This window comes from Plectropomus leopardus, chromosome 12 (genome assembly GCF_008729295.1).
Source record: "Plectropomus leopardus isolate mb chromosome 12, YSFRI_Pleo_2.0, whole genome shotgun sequence".
Classification (NCBI taxonomy): Eukaryota; Metazoa; Chordata; class Actinopteri; order Perciformes; family Serranidae; genus Plectropomus; species Plectropomus leopardus.
Window position 1 is genome coordinate 21,291,741 of NC_056474.1, and position 26,403 is coordinate 21,318,143.

The 26,403-nt window shown below is 39.8% G+C and overlaps 1 protein-coding gene across 1 annotated transcript; it reads right to left on the reverse strand.

Annotated features, from left to right (window-relative positions):
* Positions 1 to 2,511: 2,511 nt before the first annotated feature.
* LOC121951503 (SH3-containing GRB2-like protein 3-interacting protein 1) lies at positions 2,512 to 26,388 on the reverse strand. Its single transcript, XM_042497847.1, has 23 exons — positions 26,039 to 26,388; positions 19,475 to 19,538; positions 18,759 to 18,804; positions 18,315 to 18,371; positions 17,927 to 17,984; positions 16,072 to 16,247; positions 15,897 to 15,908; positions 15,333 to 15,344; positions 14,822 to 14,846; positions 13,971 to 14,034; positions 13,811 to 13,881; positions 13,077 to 13,151; positions 12,647 to 12,715; positions 11,795 to 12,556; positions 10,491 to 10,612; positions 9,105 to 9,255; positions 8,487 to 8,598; positions 6,948 to 7,103; positions 6,709 to 6,841; positions 6,041 to 6,243; positions 4,539 to 4,603; positions 2,958 to 3,122; positions 2,512 to 2,847 (listed from the first exon to the last, which is right to left on the reverse strand). The coding sequence occupies exons 1-23, from the start codon at positions 26,046 to 26,048 to the stop codon at positions 2,825 to 2,827; spliced, it is 2,631 nt and encodes an 876-aa protein (XP_042353781.1). The 5' UTR covers positions 26,049 to 26,388; the 3' UTR covers positions 2,512 to 2,824.
* Positions 26,389 to 26,403: the final 15 nt, after the last annotated feature.

Sequence of the window (26,403 nt, forward strand, 5' to 3'; positions counted from 1 at the left end):
AAGTTCCTCATATAACCCTACTTAAAAAAAATCCAAACTACCCCTTTAAGCAGCATCAAAGGCAACTCCTACAATCGTCAGCTCAGGTCCCCTACACATTTCTCCTGAAACTTAAAGCTCCCCCTCACCACCGTATGGCACTCACGTCTGGCTCTGTATGCATCTTACATCTTAAGGCCCTTTCAGACATAATTCCTGTTACATCAACAGAATAGATTAAGCAAACTCCAGTTCCTTCCTTCCAGTGAAAGTAGCAGCTTCAATTATTCACACAAGTATCGCCTCAAAATTTGACCACACCACAAAAACCACTGAAGTCCAGTGAAGTGGGAAAGTGGATGTACCTCAGCATTGCACGGGCCTGTAGTGGTAATGTAATGCTTTTGGTCTTGATTTACTGACGCTCTGTTCACATGACCCGTTAATGGCAAAATGCCATTGAAATCGTGGTATAGGTTGCATGTGTAAAAATATAGTATTACATATATGTGCTTCGATCCTGGATGGGATTAATTTTTTTTGCAAGCACATGAATGATATTCTGTAGAGACATTACTAACACTGCTTGGGAAAGAGACACAATGTGATATTTGGGCCAAATTTTGTTACAATGAGGCTGAGAAACTAATTCTAACCCACTTAAAAACAGCCCAAAAATGCATGTTAAATTGATACCAACAGACCACAATGCCAGTCACTTCCTGCAAGCTTGCATTCTTAATCATTTAAACTGTATTTTCCATCAGATAGTCATCACATAAAATCTAATGTGAAATTAGTTGGGCTGAAATTACAAAACTACTGGTTTTGGCTATTATAAGACTAAAATGCCCTGACCTTTAGTCAAGTAAAAACATACAAAAACAACAGGATGATGCTGAATAAATACAACGAAAAAAAAACAAGGGAGATTTGACATGCTAAAACCAACATCAAAGAACTAGCAGCAACTACAGCTGACTGTTGCTTCGCCTCACGTTGCCTGCGTCTCGGTCAAAAAGTTGTACGTGAACACATCGCAAAAACTATATCCAGCAGTGACCCAATACATTTGTTCTGCGCCTGCATGAGAGACAATTACCACTGGAAGACCATCATGACGCTAGTTAGCCAGTTAGCACATTAACAATATGATCCAATATTGAAAGAAAAAAGCATATTTACCGTGCATCAGTAAATGACAACGCAAACCTCCAGAAACATTTCTGCTAACAGCTCAATGGATAACGAATAACAGTCCTACCTTATATACCAAGGTTTTTTGGATCTTACTCCGTCTTGACTTTAGCCCTTTGTTTACTTTACTAAATTCAGTCTCTCTTCTCATGCGCTGAGCTGAACTGCCAATCAGAGTGATGTCATTCACTGACGGGCTCTTCCATCTCCAGCACCGATTCAACCTGATGAATCGTCTGAAAAAAGACAAACTAGGGCGACTGATGCTCACCGACAGCCCAACACTGAACAATGCTGGACCGTCAGCTTGGGGTGCTGCGGCCTTTAAGAGGATGTACGCCACATTCAGAGATTCTGAGTCTGGGGTGGGATTGTCTGCACACGGTTCTAAACATGGAGGTGGCTGAGATGGCTGCTAAAGGGTAATAGTACCAACTCCATAGACAACAATTGGGCACCAGTGTTGACAAAGCTAATGGTGTTAACAAGGGGGGACACTGGTGGGGTCAGTGCCATGCTTCCACGATGACACGTCCCAATATCAGTGGTAACTGCTGTATGAGCTCAGTGCAGAGCAGCAACAATCACCTAGCCAATGGGACACACTCACAGGGACTCACATGCCCTAACATTTACACGCAGCCAAACCATTTACCGCAACAAAAAACAGAGAAGCTCAGATTACAACACAGACAGAGGCAGCGTGACTTCACTCTCCGCTCAGGACACCTTTACCCCACATAATCTTTACATAACAAACACTTGTTTGCAGCTGTATTAATGTTCTGAAAGTCACATACAGCTCCTTTGAGTTAATTTCTTTGCATGATCATAATTTCTCTGCAAAATATAAATAATGTGCTTGCGGACAAAGTCTCACTGTACTCAAAATTCCTTGTCAAATGATCCAGATTGAGGCACAAATATAATTCCATATAAAAAGCACCTTCAGATTAAGAGTGCTGATGTTAGTCGAGCGCTGTGGGTCATTCTGAACTGTGAAGTCATCTTCAATCACACGACTTATAGAACGAGCTGTGACATTACAAAGGCTGTGTATACAGAAACATAATTTCTGCTGAGACAACGATAAAGATCATTTTGGGAAAAAAAAATCTGATTTGAGGTGGCAGTGTAAATCATGTATTACCATGTAACCTAAAACTGCAAAGCAACTTTATACTACACTTTTTTGTACATTTTCCAGTCTTTTCCACCTTGTTTAAGATTGTTTTAATATTATATAATCTATTCACATTATCTTTTACAGTGCATTTGCAAAGACAACCAGTTAGACAAAAGAAACTGCAATGAATAAGGCTGGATCACCGTATGAATCCACAATTATGTCAACAAGAACAAAGAATCAGGGTTTCCCTATGTTTTACTCCATGTAAGCCCATAAGTGTGCACAAAACTAATGATTTGTATTCACTTGCATAAACTCAGCAGCAGTCAGTCTACTGAATGTGATGTTATGAAGTCAAATATCATCTGTGTGTGTGTTTTGTTATTCTGTTAAATTTCAACCATTACTTCTAACGGTTGCTAAAGATAAAGTTTTAAATGCACTAAACATGGGATGGATCCATAGTCTTCACAGTCAAAAGCCATTGATTCTTTTGGTTCCGTTCACAAACAGGTCCCACTAATTATCCGCCAAATATTTCCCTGCGAAGCAAAACGAAACATGTCAGAGAAGCACCGGCCTGGAGTGTGTCTGTGTGCATTTACATTACTACATCAAAGAGGTTACTTGCATTTCTGATACTCAAACTGACCTGCAGCAAATCTCTTCTTGATCAGCGATAGCCGGTAGCCGGTCCCAACCAGCTGGATGTCGCAGCCTGACAGAGTGCATCCCTCACTGCTGAACTGGACTGATAGCTGTGAGGGTTTACAGGGACCTTCTGTCATCTGGAACCGGCCCAGAAGAGCCCCGACTCCTTTAGGACACAGATACAGTATTGATAAGTGCAACAGTGTGTGTGTCTATCACAGTGAAGAGTGTCAATACGAATACACTTCTAGCAGAAAAAAAATGATCATAACTTTAATTTCAGTCCAGTGTTATGAAGGGGAATATGATGGGTCCCATTTTAGTTTGTGGCAAACTCAGAGATTTCAGTCATAGATGATTTGACAACACCTGTAGTTACTGGTGGTAACAGCAAATGTGGTTTAATACTACAGGTCACAGAGTTCTGGGGCAGCAAAGTAATCTATTATTGTTTTAATATGGAAGTCAGGTAATAATTGGTATTTTTCCATCAATCTGTGAGCAAACATTATCTGATTTCATGATTTTATGCTGCACATGGCATGACTCTGCAGACAGCAGGGCACAGTGAAATTAAGGTTGGCTTAAGTCACCTCACTTAGTTGGAGGTGTGCAGCCTGTCGCCTGCAGCTCTTCATCTACAGCTCGCTGTGGCTGCTGCTGACTCCTTCATTACTCCCCGAAATATTTCAAACTGATCTGCTGTCAAGGAAATGCTGAAAATGACTGCGGTAGTAGCAGTGGTGCTAATCTCTCCGACAAACACACTGAATTTCCTGGGACTACTTCATAATATAAGTCATCTAAGGTTTTACCAGTTGAATGCTTTTTAACCCTTTGAAAGCTGGATAGACATCAGCTTTTCTGTGCTGCATTCAGACACCTTTCATGAGCAATTTGATCCTTTGACACGAGAGAAAATTGCTTTATTTCTTTTGAAATGAATGAGGTACTTAGTGAGAAATGTCCCACAAATTGCAAGAAATTAGTAAAAGGTGACAAGAAAATTACCTAAAAATTTGTTTTATTAGAAAATTATCCAAAAAAGGGAAACTCTCCAGAAAATTATGTTTATAATAATTATAAAATTGAAATTATACTACATTAAAAAAATACACTTTAAAAAAAAATTGCACATTTTAAGGCCATTTTCTTATATGTTTTTGTGTTTTGCTTCTTTTTTTGTGTCTTTTGCTTATTTTCAGGTTATTTTCTCAAAATTTTGGACCATGTTGTCTTACGTTTGGACCATGTCTTCTTACATACTTATGCTTGTTGCCCTCTCACATGTTTTTCAAAGAAAACAAACCAATTTAGGTTTCACAGGGTTAATGTGAAGCTGCAGTGGTAGGACATGTTCAGTTTGCATTAGCAGTAAGGTAATGCAGCATCTTTTCCACAAACGTCATTGCCAACAACCAGTTCATAAAACTGCAAATAAAAAATGCAAAACTTTCATCAGTCGCCAATAGGCTCAGTCACCTTTGTGTTAACTAATTTGTGGACAGAAATTTAAATTTAAATGAAAATGTTGAGAGATTGTTACTTTCACATCATGTATGAACACAAAATGAACACTTACCTCCATTTTCAGATCGATGAGAGAGACTGGGGATTTTCCACTGTATTGTCTGCTGCTCTGGATTCCTTAAGGAGAACATAATTCCACATTACAGAGGACATATTGACATTATTGTAAAACTTAAGGGGACTTATGATTCTTATTGTCAGGTCCATACTTGTATTTTGGGTTTCTACAAGAACATGTTTACATGCTTTTGTAAAACACAATTTTCCTCATATTGTCTGGGCTGGAATACCTGTAGTCACCTGCTGCTTGCAACTCAGTTGTCAGAATTTTTTTTGGTATTGTACATTTCTGCAAACCACAGATATTAATCAATACTACAGATACAGATACTTAGTGTCTCCATTTCCTGAGGATTTTTTGAAAGAACAACTTGGCTGAGAAACTGCTAGTGTCCTTCTATTGCTGCTCTATCTAGAGCCGTCTGCATCTGAGTTGCTCCACAGAACACGAAAATGCACTCCAGAGGGTCATTTCGACCGCCAAAAAACATACTTGGCTGCCCTCTTCCTTCCTTTAAGGACATTACCAGAACTTGCTGCCTCAAAAGAGCATGCAGCATTTTAAATGACTCATCCCACCCCTGATATGACCTGTTTGAACTGTTTCCCTGTGGAGAGTGTTTCAGAGCCATTGAATCACAGACCAAAAAATAAAAAAATAAAAAAATATCAGTGAGCCATTACTGCACTCAATATGAACACTGTATAAACACTGTGAACTTTATTAAATACACTGTGAACTCTACATGCAATATGATAGTATCACCCATCAGTGTAATGTGCAATATAACATGTAGGCAAATGTGCATTGTTTTGTTTTATATGTTTTTACTTGCTTTTTATAGTTATATTTTGTTTAACTTATTTTGAAATAATTCTCTTTTTCTTTGCTCTTTGCAGTTGCAAGGATAACCACCCATTTTCATTGTATTGTGTGCACTGACAACAATTTGTCTATCCATCTATCTCATTAACGCTGTGGTTAATGTGGGTTATGTTAAGGAAAAGATCACATTTGGGCTCAAAATACACGGCTCTGGGGGCACAATTCCCTTTGTAAATGCAGTAACACCTACATAAAAGACAATAGCTTTTTGTGGCGGTATCCTAGCTTGAAAAAACGACAGATTAAATAAACACCCACATTTGGTGCCTAAAATCAGCTGGAAACGCAGCAATGACTTGGTAAATCTCAAACCAGTTTTGCTGTTTGTTGGTTTTTAACAGTGGTCTGCAGTTTGACGTCATCATGAACTGATGCCAACTTGTCCTGAATGCAGAAAAATGTTGGAAACAGAGAATTCAGAATAGTCTGAAGCCTGAGGTTTTTGCTGACATGGATGACCTTTACCTATGTTTACCAAAGATAGTGTTTAGACATATGAAGCTTTTTGACCACAGCTGCATTTTTGATTCAAAATGCACATTTAAAACTTACAACACAGCATCTAACTTGAACCCTTATAGCCGCTCCTGAGTGCAAAGAGTGCTTACCAGGTGGCGGGCGGGATCATTGCCTGGAGTTTGGCCATGCCTCCATCAACAGGAACCAGGAACTGAATGTTGTGTAGTGGCACGGGGGCGGCCATGGCCTCTGTGTTGTATTTGTAGTCTATTCTAAGGTCTGTGTTGGTGGCATCGCCTCGCCAGCTCACCGCCAAGTTTAGAGGAGTGGACTGGATCCCCTCTGCTGACACCTGGCAAAAACCAAAACACAAGACAGTGAGATCTATATATCAGTCAATCCATCAAACTGAAATTGCCATGTAAGGTCATGTAAACAGTATTCTGTTTGGATATTCTAGATTGAAACAATAATAAAAACAGCAACAACAAAAATAAAAATAAAAATAATTAAATAAAAGGAAACTAAAAACTAGATAAAATCAATTAAAAGTACATCATAATTAAATAAAAAAGAAGGATACGAATATATTGTATTTATAATAATAAAATAACATATTAATAGAATAAAATTTTACAAAATAAATACAGAAATGTAAGTGTATAAAATAATCTAAATAATGTGTATAAATCAGTCCTTGTCAAAATCCTGGTTGAATAATTTTTTAAGGTTGCTTTTAAAGATTTCAACACACACATGAATGAATAGACACTATAGTCAGATCAGCTAGATATGCAGACAAATTGATATTTGACACCTGATATTTGATCATATCCACATTGTAGTATGTCGCCTGAGGCTTCTGTTCAGCCACTTTTTTCAGATGGCTCATCAGGTTTGGCATATTCACCCAGAACTCCTTGGTGTCGACACTGTCTGTTGTGGAATCACTGTGAAGGGAGAGGTACATGATTGATTTAACTTATGTGTGTATTATCAAAACAACGACCAGTGATACTATTGGGTGTTTGTGTTTGCCTGTGACGTTATTCTTACCAGCACAGCAGCTGTGGATTGGGGAGGACCTGCTCCAGTCGGCTGTAGTTGTTAATGCAGAAGGTGAGGATGGGTTGAGTTGGGTGACTGGCAAAATGCCTGGTGATGCCCGCAGGGAAGGACAGCACCATCTCCCCTGTGATCTTCACAACACATCTGGGACAGTGAGAGTGAAGAAGAAGAGGCAGATCTCAGAGATGACGCAAAAGAAAAAACACACACTCCCAGAATCCCTTTAGTGTCAAAACTGAAGTGCAAAGTCTTTTTGCAGCTGCCAGGAATGTATTCACTTTATTAAGCCTAATTCACATGGGACTAGTTCTACCAGGGGACCCTATTTACCATACATGTCTGTGTTTCATACTGCACATTCGCAAGGGGTAAAACTGTATTTCACTGGAATTTACTGACATTATTACCCAGACATGATGCACACAGTCACTTGTAACTTCTGTCTACACAACAGAAAAAAAAAACCACACAGCATCACTAGCAGTGATCAGAGTTCTGCATCAAGCGGGTAACCTGCAACAAAGGTAATACACAGACTGTCTTTTGTCTTACTACCTTGTTTGGTTCTAGAGAAAAAAAAAACATGCAGGTCAGACTGCGGGGGCTGGATAACAAATACATAAAAATACATTGAGAATAATAATAATTTTTCTTTTTTTTCTTCACATTTTACTCCTCTGACTTGGTGTCAGCTCTGTGTTCTGCCCCACCAGGAACATGAGAGCAGCTTCAGTCAGGTATTTAAATTGTATTTCCTGACTTACTGTCTTTTAAAATGTATTATCTTGGTTTCACATCTAGGAAATGTCCTTAAAATTGTTGGCACGTTGTCTTACTGAATTATTTTAACAGCACATGGCTGTTATAGGATTTGTGTCTTTGGTTTGGGCTAAGGATCTCGTGTTGACGGGTCAGTTCAGGTTCCAGAGCTATTTGGTCACATGAGTTGGTGGAGCAGCTTTTCTTTTTCTTCTAATGTGGGTTATACAAACAGAACTGATTCTGCCACACATTGTCACAGGTCATCCATCTCATCATGTTTTGAGATTTATCTTTTTTCTGATCGATTTGAACTTGCCCTGTCTACAAATGCGTCTCCTGAATTTGCACCAAAAATGTGTCAAAGCTTTCATTAGTAAGTGCCTCTGTTATTCCTGACCAGGAAAGAGGCAGAAAAGAGGTGCTGGGGAAAATAAAATATAATAAAATAAAATAAAATACAACCCCAAATCACTGCCATGTCATTTGCTACAGGACTTATATACATCTATAACATATGACCTCTGTGTGTGGCAACATATGGAGGGTCATTTGCAGTGGAATTTGTACTTTGTTTTCTGCCATGAAAAGTTATGGCAGATTCACACAGGATTAAGATCACAGACGACCTGTGCAATTGTTACAAATTGGTAGAGGTCCTCAGGTAATACTGGTCCAGTGCCAACAGGGCTTTAGTCTATGAACAAAGACTCTGCATCCTGACAAAATCAAAATTAACATCTGTCTCTGTATTCTGTGTGGGCCTACTTGCTGGGGTCTGCGCCTTTAAAGTAGGCATTGATGGTTTCTGTGAAGGCAGCTGCCACTGGCAGAGTGTCCTGGGGTCCCATGGTAAGCGGACTGGGTCCTCTGGAGCATCCTGTTGAAAAAAACACACAAAATACACTTAGAAAATGTGTATTTTCTCCGCTCCTTCTCACTACACTAAAATGTTCTGCTTTGGATTATACACAAAGGATAGGGGAGTATAAAGCAAAAAAAGCCAAAAATCAAAAGTCCACAATCAATCTAAAAGCCAGATTCTATGGGATGGGATGGGCAGCAATATTCTGGCTCAGTAAACATGAATGTGGGGAGGACTGCAGATAAAAGGAGGGCAGGCGCTTACAGTCCATGTACTGGTGGGACTACAGCAGCGTTCTGGCTCGACTCACCTTCAAAAGCTAAATAAAACCTGCCGTGGTCAAACCATACCAGAGGCTGTGAGGCCTCTAAGTGAGCAGAGACATGAGAAGGAGAGAATCATGGAGAAGGACAAGACTGTGAGGCAGGGACACGATGATGAGCGGTAGAAGACATGGATACAGACTGAGATGTGAAGCTGAAGAAAAACCAGAGGAGCAGGATGACGTGCTGGTAATGTACCTGCTGAGGACATGTTGAGGTCCTTTCCTAAGGTCGGAGTGGATGCTGTACTCTGTAAGGTGATGGAGGAGATGGAGGAAGAGCTTTCTGCCCGGGCCAGAGGGGCGAAAGGTGGGGGGCTGCCTGAAACCGGCGGACTGAAGGGCCGAGACTAGAGACGGCACACAACAATTGGATTAAAAAATAAGTTTGGTATTTTTTAACCTGGATGCTATTTTCCCACCTTTCTGTGTCTAACTGACTAATGGAGACAAGTTTTTTTAAACAGGTCCAGTACTGAGTGAGAAGGCTGACGGCAGCAGCCACGGAACAGGCTGCAATGTAACCACTCAGAGACACTGTGCACCATCCACTAATACTGCTTGTTATGTCACTGGCAGGCTCAGATTGCTATTCTGAGTGTCGAACAACATTATGAAAAGGATCGCAACATAATTTGGCATTGTTGTTGAAGAGTAAGATCCTTTTTGTTCCCAGAAACAGCCCCGAAATTGCCAACCTAACTTCAATAACATAAAAATTAGAAACAATCATTCTACCGTGTAAAGAGCCGGCTTATTTTCACATCTAACTGTGTGTATATTACAGGTTTATTTAAACCAAACCAGAACTGGTGATTGTTGGAAGAGTGGAAAGATGAACCAAGACAGTTTTTGTGAGTTTTATTTTGTTACTGTCAACTTTGAATGAAGTTTATTTTACAGTGTTTGCATGAAGTCTGGTGGGTTTGGGGATAGTCATTTTGGGACTGTTTCTTCTTTAAAAAAAAAAAAAATCTTACTTTTCAACAAAAGGTCTATACCTGCAGAGATCCTTTCTGTACTGACTGCGGTTACATGAACATGAGTGACCTGGTTATGAGGCTTAAACCGGTTATGATCATATTTGGAAAATGGTGTTTACATGAGCACAGAGAAATTAGGGTTATTTACATTCCGTGTATACATCATAGTTACTCCAGCTAGAAAATTTGGATTTCTCATAATTGGACTATGGTGTTTACATGCAAAAAACACATAAAGTGGATACGTCAAAAACACAATTATAAAAGGGTTATTCATGTCCATGTAGACGCACTCAAACGCTTAAAATAACAATCAGAGGCTACCAAAAAAGACAAGCACTGTTAGTGGACGATACTGATAGTGTACAATTGATGTTCTATTTTAATGTGTTTTGTCGCTCAATACTAAATTAATTTATTAAATTGTTTCTATTAGTCAGTTAGACATAAAAACATGGGAAACTAGGATCCAATCTGAAAATTACCAAACTTATCTTTAATAGTTAGTTTTCATCTATTTCATTTAAATATCAGAATGAAAAGTCATCAAAGGAGAGGAACTGAATCACAAACGAGAGTTAGGGAAATGAAAGGACATGTACCAGGTCTGTGATTGGTTTCCCTGGAGGCAGCTTTGGTCGTGAGGACGGTCGAGGAGGAGGAGGCGGAGGGACCGGACTGCCTCGAGACTGAGGCGTGGCGGGACGAGCTGGGGACGAAGGGCCTGAAGCACATACCAGTGTCTGTGGTTAGCACTGCCTTCAGATCACAGTGAGAGAGATTGTAACTCAACATCTGCTCAGACATTTCCACTCATGTCTGCAGTGCTGTAGTGCTGCCAGAGTGCTCCGCGACTTTTTATCTCCAAAATATCTCCTGAAATTCTTTTTTGTTTTGTTTTTGTTTTAAAGTGCTTGAAGAGAGCCAGTACAAACAAATGAAACTGTCAAAGTTGTCAAACTGACATTTTAAGTATTTTGATTAATTCACAGAATCAGCTAATGCATTCAGTAACATGTAAGAAAACACCTCAAACGTTGCTGGTTTTTCAAACACTCCCAGCTAAAGGACACACAGAAGTTCAAAAACAAAAATAAATAAATACTGCTCCAAACATACTTAATGTCATGCAGTGTTTTGTGTTAATGTTAAAATGGCAAGAAGCTAATTTAAATAAAAAAAAAACCAAAAAAAAAAAACCATTTAATTAAAAAAAAAAAACATGGGCGCTTCACACACACACATACACATCTTCCCCCCGGCAGCAAAGAGGATCTACAGTCAGCACAGTTTCAAGGTGGTCAGCCAGGGTCAGTGTCACCAACTTAGCATCTGACCAAATATCTCCCCCTCTGTTCCTTACTTATGACGTTGGAAAGTATTTTGTAGAACATTAGATATCACAGTGAAGTTGAACTTTGACCTTTTGTTTATAAAAAGTCATCAAATCATCAATTTATCCTCATCCTCATCTGTGTGAAATTCTGTCATAATTAACAAATGAATTCTGGAATTGTTGTAGATAAATGTTGCAAGAAGTCAGAGTAACTTTGATAGTTTATGTTAAGTTTATGTCAAATATAAAGAAATTCCTTCAAAGAGTTCTTGAGATATTGTGTTCACAAGAATGAGGCAGATGTACCATTACCATCCTTTACTCAAAGTGGATGTTTGTGCTCAATTTGAACAAATTCCCTCAAGGTATTTTTTTAGATACAGCGTTCACAAGAATGGAACTTCTTCCATTGGATATTTTAGAACCATAATTCCAGATATATGCTGTTATTTATTTTGGAATATCTCTTAATGATGAGTACAGGTGTCAGGTGTAAAAGTTGGGCCCCGGTTGAGGGCCTTAGTGAAAGCTCAGTTAAGCACTGTAAACATTTAGACAGAGAGGACTCACCGCTGCCTGAGTAGGGTCCTGGGGAAGACATAATAGACCTGTAGGTGGTTGGAGGGAGAGGAGGCGGCGTGCCCCTGAAGCTCAGTGTCAGCTCTCTGGGTGAACCCACAAAGTCTGAGATATCATCTCTCAGGTACGCTCCCTCTGGAGTCCTCTTTCCCCCCACACCCCCCAGGACCAAAGGGGATGTGACTCCGGTCCGAGGAGACCTCCGCTCCGCTGGCAGAGGGGGCACAGGGCTGATGGGGGCAGGGGACGATGAGAACTCCGCAAACTGCAGCACCTCCTCATCGATCGCCTCATCGTCAAAGCATACAGGGGGCGAATTAGATGGGGAGAAGTCGGGAGGCAGGGGAGGGGCTGGTTCATCCGGAGGAGGAGGTCCAAGCACGATGGAGGGGGGTGATTCCGGAGGCGTGAAAGGAGGAGGAGATCCAGGAGAAAATGGTGGAGGCGAAGGCGGGGGCTCATTTGGTGGTGGTCCTGGAGAGAGGCAAGAGGTGGAGGGGGGGGACGAGGGCGTGTCCGGAGGAGGAGAGTCCGGTGGTGGAGGGGGTGCGGGTTCATCAGGTGGCGGGGGTCTGTCATTGGTGAATGTAACCCATCTGGGTGACACTGTGTCCTCACTGGTGCGGGTGAGGTCCATGGGGCCAAACACGTCGTCCAGGTCAGGGCCAGGGGAGCCTCGGTAAGAGGCGGGGGACAGGACGTTCAGGTAGATGGGAGCAGACCTGCGAGCTGCCCTTCCATTGGGTAGATCAGCTGCAAAGATTTGGAGGGAGAATTTAGATCAAAGCTCTGATGGGATTAAACTATATGGTTGATAAATAATGTTGTTAAGGCTAAATTTACCAGCAGAGTCTGAAGGATAGCCATAATGACTTCTTGATGGAATGTTTTTTGGAGGAAGTGGAGGAGGAGCTGCAACAAGGACGACAAGTCAGCACTACAACAGTGAGTACAACACTTCCGACATACACTGATGTTACTGAGGATCTTTCAGGATGTTTTCATCCACAAAATAGTCAGATTTTTGCACAAATTAAAAAAAAAAGACAATATTCCAATATTGAATATAATGCTCAAACCTGAATAATACCAGCATATGTCTTAATGTAATGCCACGTCTTGATCAGAAAATGCTAAATTTGGAAAACTAATTCAGAACATTTAAATGGAATAAACTGTTTACATGACCCACATCAAATTCAGAATATTGTCAGTTTGGAATTGTAGGGGAGTATTGGGGTGCATGTAACTGCAGCCATTCATGCCAGCTCACCTCCTGTTGGGAAACTTCTGCTCAGCTGTGATTCTGACGGTGGTCTTGATTCTCCCCATACGTCAGTGGGGACCACTGTGATTGGATAACAACACAGAAAATTGACCTCTGTAAACTGCACATGCTACATCAGTGATTCGCAAAGTGAGGTCCAGGAACCTAAGGGGTCTGTTCTTCCTGTCATGTTCTTCTTTCAAAAACATGGGGAAAAGGCAGAGTAACGAAAGAAGAAATGACCCCCCAAAAATCACAAGAAATTAGTAAAAAAGTACAAGAAAATTACCCTAACATTAGAAAATAAATAAATAATAAATACATATATTGAATTGATATTAAATAAATAAAAGGAAGAAAAAAAAGAATAATTTTGGAGCATAATTTTAAACGTATTTTCCCTTGATATTTTTCCCAACCTTTTAAAAAAAATAATTTTTTAAATCTACAAATTTCTCACAATTGGTAGAACATTTCTTACCAAGTTGCTAATTATCTTTTTCCCATGTTTTTGAAAGAAACTGCATTTTGCTCAAAGTTCAGTTTTAAAGACCTGTGAAAAGTGTCTGAAAGCAGCAAAAGAAAACTGGTGTTGCACCAGCTTTAAAAGGGTTCAATTATCATTATGTGATTTTTTTTTTTTTTTTTTTTTTTTACAAAAATAATATTTGCATTTTGTCATGTGCTACATGACACCCTTAGTATCAACTGATGTTATGTCATATGGGTAGGGGACAGACCATCGTATCTGGCATATTTGGTCTCTGAAGGCAGCCCAAAAAAGGAAGGAACGTTCTGCGACAGCCTTTCACTGCAGGAGGAAACAAACCAAAAACAACAAATTAATGAACCTATATTATTCTATCCGTGGTAGCACCAATAACATACAATTGGACAGACCTTGGCGTCTCAGGGGCAGGACTTGGTGTGGGGGTGGAGCGTCTGGGTCTGGCAATCTCTTCACCTGAGAGAAACAGCAACAACTCAACTATTGCACTTTTTATTTAAAACATCACTAAAAGCTTATTCATAGGCGATATATGGGCGTGGTTCTAGGGATGGAAATGTCGGCCTGACAGTTGATCCAGACTGAAATATCTCAACAACCATCTGATGGATTGCCATGAAATTTTAAACAGACATTTATCTTCCACTCGGGGAAGGTGAAAGGTGAATGATGATATTTTCATCAAGAGAAAAATTTTTTTTTTTCTGTCCAATACTTACTATTACTGACTAATATTTACTAATACTAGGTGTCTTACAAACCATGTCTGGCTCTGGCCCCAAGCTATTCAGCAGAAAAGTTGGCCCTGTTTGAGCCAGTTTGCAGTTTCCTTTCTTTACATTTTGGGCTATTGCCATGGAGGTCCCTCGGCTTTGTATGACTTGCCTGAGGTAATATACTCACAGAATCAGTGACTTCTTTCTTTCTTTTTATTTGTATTTGTATCTATTCGTATTGACATTTTTGATATTTGTTTTTCTCTTTCAAACCCCTTTTTTGAAGAGATTTTTAAGATGCTATATAAATAAAGTTGTTATTATTTTGGTTCATGAGCAACATTAATGAAATTCCCATCAGCCAGTTACACTTGTACACTTGCGTTTTGCACTTATTAGCAAAAGTTTACATGCTAACACGGTAAACTAAAATGCTACTAGCTGCTAATCATGAGAATGTTTGTCATTGTTATTATATTAGCATTTTTTTCCTTTTTGCAAAATTTGTTAGCAATAGGAGTACTTACAAGACAAATTCCTTTTTATCAGCCCCTGTAAAAGACAGAATCCAAACAAAAGATAAAATGAGAATATAGTCAGACATTACATTGTGAAAGTGTACACCACAAACAAACATCCATCTCAAATCATTTTATTGCTCCATTTAGATCGATATTTTTAGATTTATAAGACATTTTTCTTTTCTTTATTAAAAATATAATTTTTTTAACGCAGGCACATCACATTAGTCATGAGAAGAAAATATGTCCATGTTAATGAGTTGATTTGCATTGGACATGCAAACATTTTTTATCACAGCCGATTCATATTTTTCACTAGTTTTAGGAAAATAAAAAATGTAAACTTAGCACTAAATCATGATGGACTCAGATGGATTATTCTTATTTTGCTGTGTAGACTTCTACTTTCTGCATTTGAAAAAATATGTCTTTTAAAGGGGTCTGGCAGCAGAGATAAGGAAGCAGTGTATCAGGCTGTCGACTTTGAAACAGCCAGCAGATGGTGTAAGAAACTCACCGGGCTGCGTCTCTGAGACCAGCAAAAAGGAAGAGAGAACAGACCTGGGTCAGAGAGTGGGTGACAAATCAGTCAAATGGACACCAACTAAAACTGCACACATCGCACCTCTTTACTTGCACCGCAAAGCCTTAATAATGCAACATGAGCCATAACACCCTCTAGATCACGAGCACAATACGACCAACACGCACCGAGTTTAATGTGGCAGTTGGCTCGGCGCGAAAGCTCCACTGAGACCAAATCGATAGGTCTGCAGCTTCGTGTGTGTGTTATGTTTACTGTGCATTATGTAACACAGATGCTTTGCCAGACAGGTTCAAGTAAAGCTGTAGCTGAACAAAAAAAAGTCAACAAAAAGAAGTGAGGTCATCTAGGGCCTAGAAAGGACACCGGCAGAGAGGGTGAGACAGAACTGCATGCAGAAAAAAAAGGGTGAAGCCATAAAGACTCTTTGAACTGTCTAACACGGGAGGGGGACTTTCTCAAGCACTTCCAAGAGAATTCATGCCGTGCAATCGTTGTTGCTGGTGACACAGATGTGAAAATGAATGACAGGCTTACCGGACTTCTCTTCTACAAGATGACAGCAGATAAGTGAGAAGAAGAGACAAACACAGACAGTGTAAGACCGAATTCAACAGCCTTATACATATATAAACTGCAGTGTGTGAGAGTATGTGATTTGCGCTCTTCAGTGCTGTATAGCAGAACAAGAGTGCTGATCAGAAGTGCTCACCAGAGATGGAGAGAGTGCCAGGCCTCCCACTGAGGCTTTTAGCTCGTCCATAGATGGAGGGACACACTTGGCACTGTCTGACACCAGTGGCTTGATCTTGATTTTGAACTTTTTCTTGCTGTCCTCGTCGTCTTCGGAGTCGCTGGAGGAGAAAAAGTGCTTTCCTTTGGAAGATGGTGAACATCAGTCAAGGACAAAACAGAATAAGTGAAAGACAATGTGAATGAAGGAGGCTAATTCAATCGTTTACTGCATTTAAAGATGACACATTCTTTTAAAGGAATACTTCACCCACAAATTAACATTTGTATATCAGTTACCCAACCCGCACAACTCACTATTACGTTGAATTCATAAAGAAATCTTTGTTTTTCTTGCATGACTCCAGCAAACGAAGAATTAAAACACTGATAAAATTCTTGATGATTTGAAGTCAGGGAGTGTTTAACAACAGCAAAACTCTTCAAAAAATGTTGACAAACTCTCACACATCTCGTACAGTATAATCCAAGTCTCATCAATTCAGTCATATGCTCAGTGCTTCTCTTTGCAAAGTGAAACTGAAATAAAAGCGAATCTTACCAATGCTCTCTTCAAACTCCACTGATGTAAAAATCAGTGGAGTTTGCCGGTCTACCACTGCCTCCATCAGTTAGTTTGTTTGTGTAAAGCCTCCCGCAGACTGTGAGATTTTCGCAATCTTATAAATTAAGTGCAAGCTACACTCTGCAACATGGATCTTAATGAACGTGGTTACTATATCAGGTCTGAAGTATGCAGACTGTACTATGACATCACCAACTGAATCGCCAGTTACGACCAACGTCCATCAACATCTATACGCAAGACCAAAACGTCGTTGGCGTCATCCATCTACACCGCTGTATTGGTAAGAGAAAAATTTTAAAAAACATGAATCGAATGCTATTGTTGCATTAAAGTGTGTTGAATAAAGCCTGAAGAGGAGGAGGAGGAGGAGGAGAATGTGGATGCGGTTGCTGGGGCTATCTTGGCATGGCAATTTTGCAGCAAGACCTCGAAATAAGTATTACCACTTACTAGCATTTAACAGTGTCGCACTGATCAGCGCATCATTTCATGCTGCATTTCAATTGGTTGGTTAGTAGATGTAGTTGGTTACAGCAGTCGCACAGTGGGATTCTCATCCCACATTTCTGACACTGTCAGAATTTTATTCCAGGCTGTCTTTGATCGTGACAGCCATCCTTGAACCTCTGTTTTTTGATTCTACATTCATGGAGGCATGTGAGAAATTTTTGTTTTCACAGCTTCATGGTAGCATGGGGCGAGACATTCATATACTAATGGTCAGGCGGGGGTTGAATTCACTTAAAATGAATGCGTCTCAACTGAGGATTGTGATGTTCGCTCTGTGTCTATGTCTGCTACCTCCCAGTTAACTGTTACACCTTCTGTAACTGTCTGCTCTGTCTCAGCTAAATCATCCTGCTTGAGGGAAGTTTCCATGATTCTAGCTCTCTATGAATCCATTTAAAACTTATAGCTGCTGACACCTGCAGGAGCCAAAACTAAAGATACCAGAGAACTGCGGGGTCAGCTGATAATGACAACTGTGACTCAGAGACAACTGGAAAGCCAATCTGAGTGTAATGTGTCTCCCTGGCTGCCCTCCTGCTCCTTTCCTTTTTTTTTTTTTTTTTTTTTTGCAGCTGCAGGGACATACACATGTGACGTGGCAAGAGAGGGAGGCACTATTGATTTGGCCTATTTAATGCAGAGAAGCACTCATCCAATGAGTCACTCAGCCAAACAGCTCAATGGTTTTGGAGGACAAGAGTCTGAGGACTGCTTCCTCTCTTCACTGAAAGGATATCATCGCCCTCGTCGCCGGGCCGGAGGCTGAAGCCCTCCTCATCCACGTCAGGAGAGGCCTGGAAAAAGAGAGGAGGGAGGTGACAGTCGTTTCCAGTCCGTCACACACTGTAACAGAGGTAAACTCTTCCCTGTGAAAAGCTCTGCATATAAATGCAGATCAGATTTCACAGATGTCTTGCCTGAGATGGTCAGCCTCCCGCCTGAAGCTCCTGCTGACTCACAGAATATGCAGCTATCAGTCTTTTCTCACCGTTTATTCGGTATTTTAAACCCAGCAGATGACATGACACTGATTGTGCCACAGCACAGTAAGCATTTCTGCAAAGTCAGAAACATCAAAAAGTAAGAGTATTAAGAAAAACAAGGAGTAGGCTGTGCATACTTACATATCTGCCCCAGTCAATCTCCCCATAGAAACCATTCGGTGCTCCATTGGCCTTTTTCTAGCAACAACATGGAGGAGAGGAGAGGAGAGAATGATGAAAAGACAACAAGTAAGTCAGATTTGTTGTCATGACGTTGCAAGATGTAAGCAGTTACTGTGGTGAGTTATAACAAAAAAGAAATCATGGCCGAAACCAAGAAAAAATATGACCCAAGTTGCAATAAACAGGAGTTTTCCTAATTATGCAGAAAAAAAGTGTGTTCTAATACACCTTGAATCAATAGAGGTAGTATGTAACAATGTCCAAATTATCAGTCAACACTTACTCATCGTATTCGGATAATATTCTCTGCTAAACGACACTGTATCTTTAAAAATTCTGAGAACTGAGACAACAGAGAAGAAAATTCACACTTTTTTCACTGAAAAGGTAAAATGCACTTACATTTCCTTTCTTTCCACTTCCAGTTCCGTCTTTGTCAGGTGAACTCCTATATGAAGTAACAAGGAAAAAGAAAAAAATTATATAATTAGACTATTGCCGTTAGAATATTTGAGGTTTTATCCTTACTTTGACAAATATAAACACGAGTGGGTGCAAGAACCTTGCATAAATAAAATAGCCTCAAATTGGCAAAATCTGAAGGAACTCAAGAACTATATCATCGGAGAATGAGTAAAAAAAAAAAAAAACATATTTGATCAAACATATCATACATATCAAATAACTAATATTTGGCAGTTTTCCTACTCGTGCTAGAGACACAGTTTGGCCTGTACCATTTTTTGGCTGCTTTGGGTGGGATTAATTGTTATATTATACATTTCAAATTATTTGATTGTTGTTGTTGATGCATCAAGAGGATGAATTGATTTTAAATATTTCACAAGTTGTTGGGGGAGTTTAATCTATTAAAGTGCATCATATTAAACAAGATGATTATATATTTGCATGTAAAATATTTGCAGAACTACTAACTGCAGCCGTCACACAAACGTGCAGTACAAGTATCCCCCTGAACTGTAGTGGAGTGTAATATCAAGCAGCATGAAATAGAAACTTTCAAGTAAAGTACAATTTGATACCAAGCTCTTTTCATTCACATTCTCAAAGTTCAAAAGTTGGCAGGTTAACTGTGTTGTGTGTCTGAGCAAACTCACGCTGCATCTGTATCCTTGTCTCTCTTTCGTAAGCCCAGGGCCTTCCTTGTTCGGTTTTTCAGTCCTAGTGCAGAGAGAGGGAGAACGACATTATTAAAAATTTATTTAATGCTTTAGAGCCCTATATAAAGTTAACTATCTTGTCATTAAAATACAGTTAAAGGAAATAACACAGAGGAGTAACAGGCTGATGTACAGTAACAAGACTAGAGTAAACTCCAAAAAACAAACATCCTGCCATCTGAATAAAGCCTCCACAAAAAAATGAGGCAGCGCAGATACAATCCCCTTAAGTGTCCACTCCCTGACTTTATAAAATGGAAAAAGAACACAATGTTGATCAATGCGCCCACTTCATTAGCAGGATTCAAGGGAAGGAGAGTGGTGAGAGATCTACTACAGCAGCAGCCGTCAGCCAAACTGGGTGCCAAGACCCCTGCAGCACTGACGGCTGGCACCACACAGCTCCAATCAGGACCACTGGGACAACAAACCAAAAAGGGCATAATACAGTGAAAAGCCTAAAGGTTTCTGCACAAGTAAGTATTTCCAGGTGGAATTGTCTTGTAATGCTTCATCTGTGTTTTATTTCTGGTTCGCGGTGTCACTGGCTAACAGTGCGTATCAACAAACACTAAAGAAAAACTACAAAAACAAAAAACTAACTAAAAACATTTTTCCCATAAGCCCAGACCAACTGACCACAGACAGACGGGCATTTCCATCAATAGAGCCATGCCTAAAACAGAAGATGATAAACTTATGATTTTGAGGATTGAGACAACGAAATTTATGGAGTCATAGGAGTGCCATAAAAAAGAATAAATCTGAGAAGGATAAGGCAGGAAATTAATACATTTTTTTTTAAAAATTAATAAAAAAAATATGCCCCCACCCAAGCAGGATTCATGTGTGCAAGAACTGAATACTCAACCTGGCCAGGAAGACCCACTCAAAGCCTGCTGACTGAAAGCTTGGCCCTTCAAGGAATAGAAAAAGCAATGGAAAAAGGAGTAAGGAAAATAAAGGGATACAAATAATAATAATAATAATAATAATAATAAATGCATTTTTTAAAATGTATACAAAAAAACAAAAGTCAAAAGTTTAACTGAATATTAATTCTTCTTAAATATATAAAGAAATATATATGGAAACAAATGAACTAACAATTTAACAAATAATAAAAATAAATGAATAAATGTTTTTTTTGTCTTAATGTTTATACATTTATTTTTTCTTTTATTTAATTATCTTTATTTTTCCAGCTTTTATTTCCTTTTTTTTCTTTTTTTATGGCACTCATATGATCCCATGTAATTGTAGACTTCTGTGACCAATTGAGCCTGCAAACTGAGTTGTCGTTAGAAACATTTTTTTATGACTTAATGGAGCGTAATGAGTTGACTAATATGGACAATCCTCCTGCTTCGCTCAGGTTAAAGATGTCATAGAAATTTGTTTATAATCAGTGCGTACCCTGTATGATACTTTTGAAAGTTTACAAAATTTGTAAAACAGCAAGCACTGCAAGAAAATGACCAACAGCTGAATTCCCTAGTGGCTAAAGTATAGTTTTGTATTTTTTCGTGTATTGGCTGTTCTTGGGAACATGTTTCTTCCAGAAGAGACATGTGACTGGTTTGCATAACAGTGTTACAGAAGAGAAAAAAAGCACAGTTGATTCTCGCATCCATACAAGAGCAACAGGGACACATGTGATGGACAGTTGGATGGATGAACATTTTGTGCTGTTCAGAGGCAGCTCAGTTTGTTGTCTTCTATGTTTATCATCTCTTTTTGTAATTTGTGGAAAGTGTTTAAAAAACAAAAACCTTTAACAGACATTTAAGATTGACGATGGCCGAGTTATTTATGCATTTCTAGATAGGGTGCAGTACTGATTATTTATTTTCTGTTTGCAAGTCTGGACAGAGGAAAAGTAAACCAAACGCACTCTGAAATCAAAATAAATATTGAGTCATTGATTTGGTGAACCATCACATTCATATCAAAATAATAAGGCTAATGAATACTACAAATGTGAAGGCACTGCACTGGGCGGCACTGAAGCTCTCCCGGGTACTGAAGGACATGTCAGGGCCTGTGATGTATTAGTAACTAGCTGGGCTGCTCAATAGCACAGATTATTCCTGCATCATGGCTCTTTATCAGTGAAGACAGCTCTGAACAGCGAGCCTTCTGTCCACTTCTAACCTGCACATGTCTTGTGTGATAAGGAGTTAAAGTAGAGAATCAATCCTGACATTAATATGTGCAAAACATGCTGAATACATACTGAGGGAGCACAAGCAGACTGACCGCACTGCTGCTTTTCTAACCCATATACAAAGTTTGCCTGAGAAGAGCCCAACACTCATTTAACAGTATATCTAAAGACGTAGTCTGTAGGATTTTGGGGATATATTTGGCAGAAGTGGAATATAATGCAAAAATATATTTTCTTTTGTGTATAACCTGAAAATAAGAATGGCTTTTTATTCTTTTCCTTTGAATTTGCGGTTGATATGGCGTCACATTTATGTCATCAGTTGCCAGCATGATATAATGTGCTCACAAGTACGTCATTTTATTTCACACATGCAAATATTAACTGCCACTCACACATTATAAATCCTGCACACAATATGAACCACTGAGAGCTGGACTTTCTTCACCACTGATTAATGTATGAGCTCAGCTTTGGCCACACCAGTGAGGTTAGGCCCAGATGACATTACAAAACTGCCATTTCAAAAGCATCACACATCAACAGAACAGACGAGAGAAATGAAGACACTCCTTCATTTTCAATATTGTCAATAAAGACAGAAACACTTCTTGTTCTGTTTTAACAACTACTGTCAATCGAGGTACAAGGAGGTCTACGTGGGTATGATCATGCTGACACTGACCAGTTATAAGAGGTCCAGTTCCTCCCTTGGTTTCTGCCCCAAACTGTCAAAAGTCAGGTTGATCAAACCAAACAGTGGCTCCAGATGGGGCCATTCATGTTTGATGTTTTCGCGTCAGCCACTGTTTTTAAGCAGCCCCTCCGTGATGAGTCAAAAAACAAAAAAAAAAATTTTTAACATGAAACTTCTTTATTTAATGTTATTATTGGTTTTAACCATCTGGTGTGTTTGTTTTGGAGAGGAGGAGGCCTCTGCAGCTAATTTGGCTTCCGGTTAAAAACTTTCTGAACAATAAACACAGAAGAAAGCCAAACCAGGATAAGTTTCAGCTGGTTGCAATCGCCAACCCTCACCCCTAGAGGCCAATAAACCCTACTTACTTCTCCTTTAATGGTTTTGCTATAAACTGAGTTTAATTTAGTGTGCTTCTTTGCGTAAATTCTCAATGGATGGAGTTTACAGCTGAGCAAACTGCAGCTGCAGATGAAGGCTATAAGATGTGACTGAAAGCTCCAAATGAAATGTTGCAAGGAGTGCCTGACTTTATTTTGTGAAACTATTATTTCTAAGGTCAAGAATGAACCTCAAAGTTTAACTTTCTGACTGTTTATCCTCGAGGTTTGAATTTCTGGGTAGCTCATTTTCAGGAGCTGCCTCTCAAATCTCTGATGATGGAGTTTCCAACAAATATCTGAGCAAACCTGCAAGAAGACGTCTCTAAACAGTCCCTCCTTTTGATTATTTCGATTATTTGTTCTGTTTCTTTTCTATCAGATAGAAAAGAAACAGAGTAAATAATCAAAAATAAGAAGACAAAATGAACTTGCTTGATCTAGTCCCTCCTTTCACTGCTTAAAAAGAGTGTGTCCCACAGTTTTCTTACATTCCTAAAACGGACAGGCTGTCAGTTATTCATGCCGGTTATCAGTTGTGCATAGGTGTGAAAATTCTTTACACACCTACATCTAGTACACCAACAGTAACAACACCACATCTCCGTGATAGAGAGGTGGTCTGAATTAAATAAGATAGACAAAAGCGATACAGCCAAGACTAACTGAGAATAAGAATCGGCTTGATAGATTCCACGTTAAATGCTACACCAAAAAATGTGAGCACATGTATGTTTCCTGTAAGTACAGCATTTTATTCTTTTTGCTGTTGTTTTGACCTTTATTTTAATTTAATTTTATTTTGATTGAGTTAAACTGTAGAAAAAACCTTGTCCTTGGCAGTTGGCAAATAAACAAATGGCACATTACCACCACCCACTTCTGTCTTCTACCAATTCATACTTATAATTTATATAATACTGTAATTCAGCCCTTTTCCATGATGTCAAGCTTCTCAGCCCACCCTCTAATTGGCTTTACAATGTGGTCTGATGATGCATTGTGCATCCTCTTGTCTAAGTGTTCCCAGCAATTTATCGCCTATCTCAAGAAGGTTTCAAGTTGTGGTACGTTGATTTTCATACAGTCCTGTCATAAACTGCATTTAGCGGCTGCCTGGAAAGAACGAAATCTGGTGTTAAGTATCTATCACTTCTTGATGCCAGAAAAAATGCTATCATTGTATGTTTCTACAAACCACGAATATGTACCATTGGTATGTTATTATGCATTGAATACACTGAAAATTTACGTTTCAGCATCACAGTGATTAATGTGTGATTACGTGTAAGCACAAAAACCACTTGGTTACGGAAAGAAAAGAGAGATTTGGCATAAAACACAAGATTGTGGTAGCACAATCGCCACTGGAAATACCGCTAATCGTTTTTGTTGTTCATTGGTCTGGTCTGCAGCTTGGCAGCCATCTCTTCCAGGAGGTAGCTGTCCACTATCCACTCCATGTCCAGATGACAGTCAGTCAGGTCATATAAAAGTAAGCAGGACTAACATTATGTCTCTTCAGAAATGCTGATATGATATGTATGAAATGTACAAATGAAATGTACATACCAACACCATACTTTGGTACTTGGGTCAATGATTTGAAGTTATGGGACTGAAGCATGCAAAACACTTGTATGGACCATGGACACATGTCAAACCCCAGTTAATAAATCTTATCGGCCAGTAGTTCAAAAAGGGGTCGTTTGCATCTTAGACTTGCCATAATAGGCTTGAAAATCTAACTTACTCGCCCATTCTAGCAAGGGGTAATAATGAATTAACCGCATTGTTTTTTATCCAGAGCAGACAATGTAAGTATGAGGAAATGAATCAGAGAGTGAAAGTCAAGAAGGAGTGAGGCCGAAACAAACTTGTTATGTAAGTAATGATTTTTTTCTTTATTTTAATCCAATGAACTCTTAAGCAGAAATATTTCCGAGCGGTTTGTGTTGTTGTTCATTGGTACATAGTAAATATGCTTTGATCTTTCAACAATGGATTGTGCTGACTGGCTAATTAGTGTCAAGAAGGTCTTCCGGTCTCCCTTTTTGGGTGACGATCTCATACTACCATTGCTGCTGGTATGGAGAGTTATTACCTCTCACGCAGGTGCAGAACATACTTGCTGGCAATGTGAAGTCACCTTTTGTTGCTGCTAGTTCTACGATGTTGGTTTGGTGTGTCTGGGCCTTTAGAGCTTTGTTGTCATTTACTGACTGCCATTAAATAAAACAATTTATACTGTATACTGGCAAGTAAAAACTGACCCTTTCAAGTGGATTTTTGACCCACTTGACCGACTAAAAGCATTAATGTTGAACCGTGCATGTTCATGAGATACTGCATTTAGTTATTTTGTTATAGCGATGATAAGGCCATATGCATAGACAAAAGGTTGTCATGGCAGCACATGTACTGCAGCTATGTTTGAGTCCAAATAACATGCACTGAATGTCACTATGTACACCTGACAGCCTATACTGTGCAATTAGCATTGCACGTGTGGCTAACGGGGGCCATGATAAGCATGTGACATCATATCTGTGTTGTTGTGTAGCTCGTGAACTGAGTACATCATGGTATGCTGACTGCAGGCCTTTTGCTAATAATAGCTAACTTCCATTACCACGTTGGCATTAATGGATGGGAAAGGCCCAGCATCTGTCATGGAGGGTTAGATCTATGATTCAGCTCCTTCATCATAGTTACGATGTACTTTAGCTCATTCCACCACAGTTAACTTTGGCATATCAGCCTTTACCTCACTATATGAAACACAGGCACCAGATGGTTCAAGCATCACCTGCCCTATTGATATGTTAAGATATCATCAGCAGAGGTGAATGAGTGCAGCTTCCTGGACTCCCCAAAAAACATAATTACATGACATAGCCTGGGTGTGCAACTAAAGACAGAACTGTAATGTTCACATGCACACAGAGACATGTAGACACGTGCAAACACACACTGGCAGGTGCAGGACTACACTGCTCTTCCTTTACATACCAACACCTCACACACCTTCGCTCTATCCCACATTGTCTCTGAATCTGTCACGAACAACATCACACACTCACAGCGACATTGTCACACTGGTTGTGCATGTAGCTCATTTCAGCTAAAAGGTCCTCATGTTACGACAGATCACATCACTGGATTCAGCAGCTTTAATGGCCCAGCAGGACACAAGAGGGCAGGAGGAGGACGCAGGGGGGAAACATGGGAGATAAAGGAGTGCACAGATCATTTACCTTGCATCATGATTGCAGATTTTCATCCTATGTTGCCCTCCGCTGCGCAGGTGGACAGAAATGGAGAAATCCAGCCGGTCAAAGGATGTCAGGGCAGGGCATAGCTAATTCTGCACAGCTCCCCAGCGAAGCACGATGTTGATTCCCTCTACCCCCAAGGGCCCAACTCCCAGACACCCGCACAGGGAGGTGGGGTGGGGGGAGAGCTTAGAGGCAGCAGCAGCAGCGGTGGAGGACACAGTAAGAGGAAACACCCGAAGAATATGCAGCAAATCGGGGGATGGTCGGGGTCCTCTCTGCGTGCACGTTAGGCCCCGGCTGTCCGAGCAGCGCCGACACACGCCATCTCTGAGAGGGGGGATGCT

Coding starts and splice junctions, on each gene's coding strand:
- LOC121951503 (XM_042497847.1), bottom strand. Junction 12,557..12,646: donor CTATCCTTCAGACTCTGCTG/GTAAATTTAGCC, acceptor AAATCTTTGCAG/CTGATCTACCCAATGGAAGG. Junction 3,123..4,538: donor TCATCGATCTGAAAATGGAG/GTAAGTGTTCAT, acceptor TGTGTCCTAAAG/GAGTCGGGGCTCTTCTGGGC.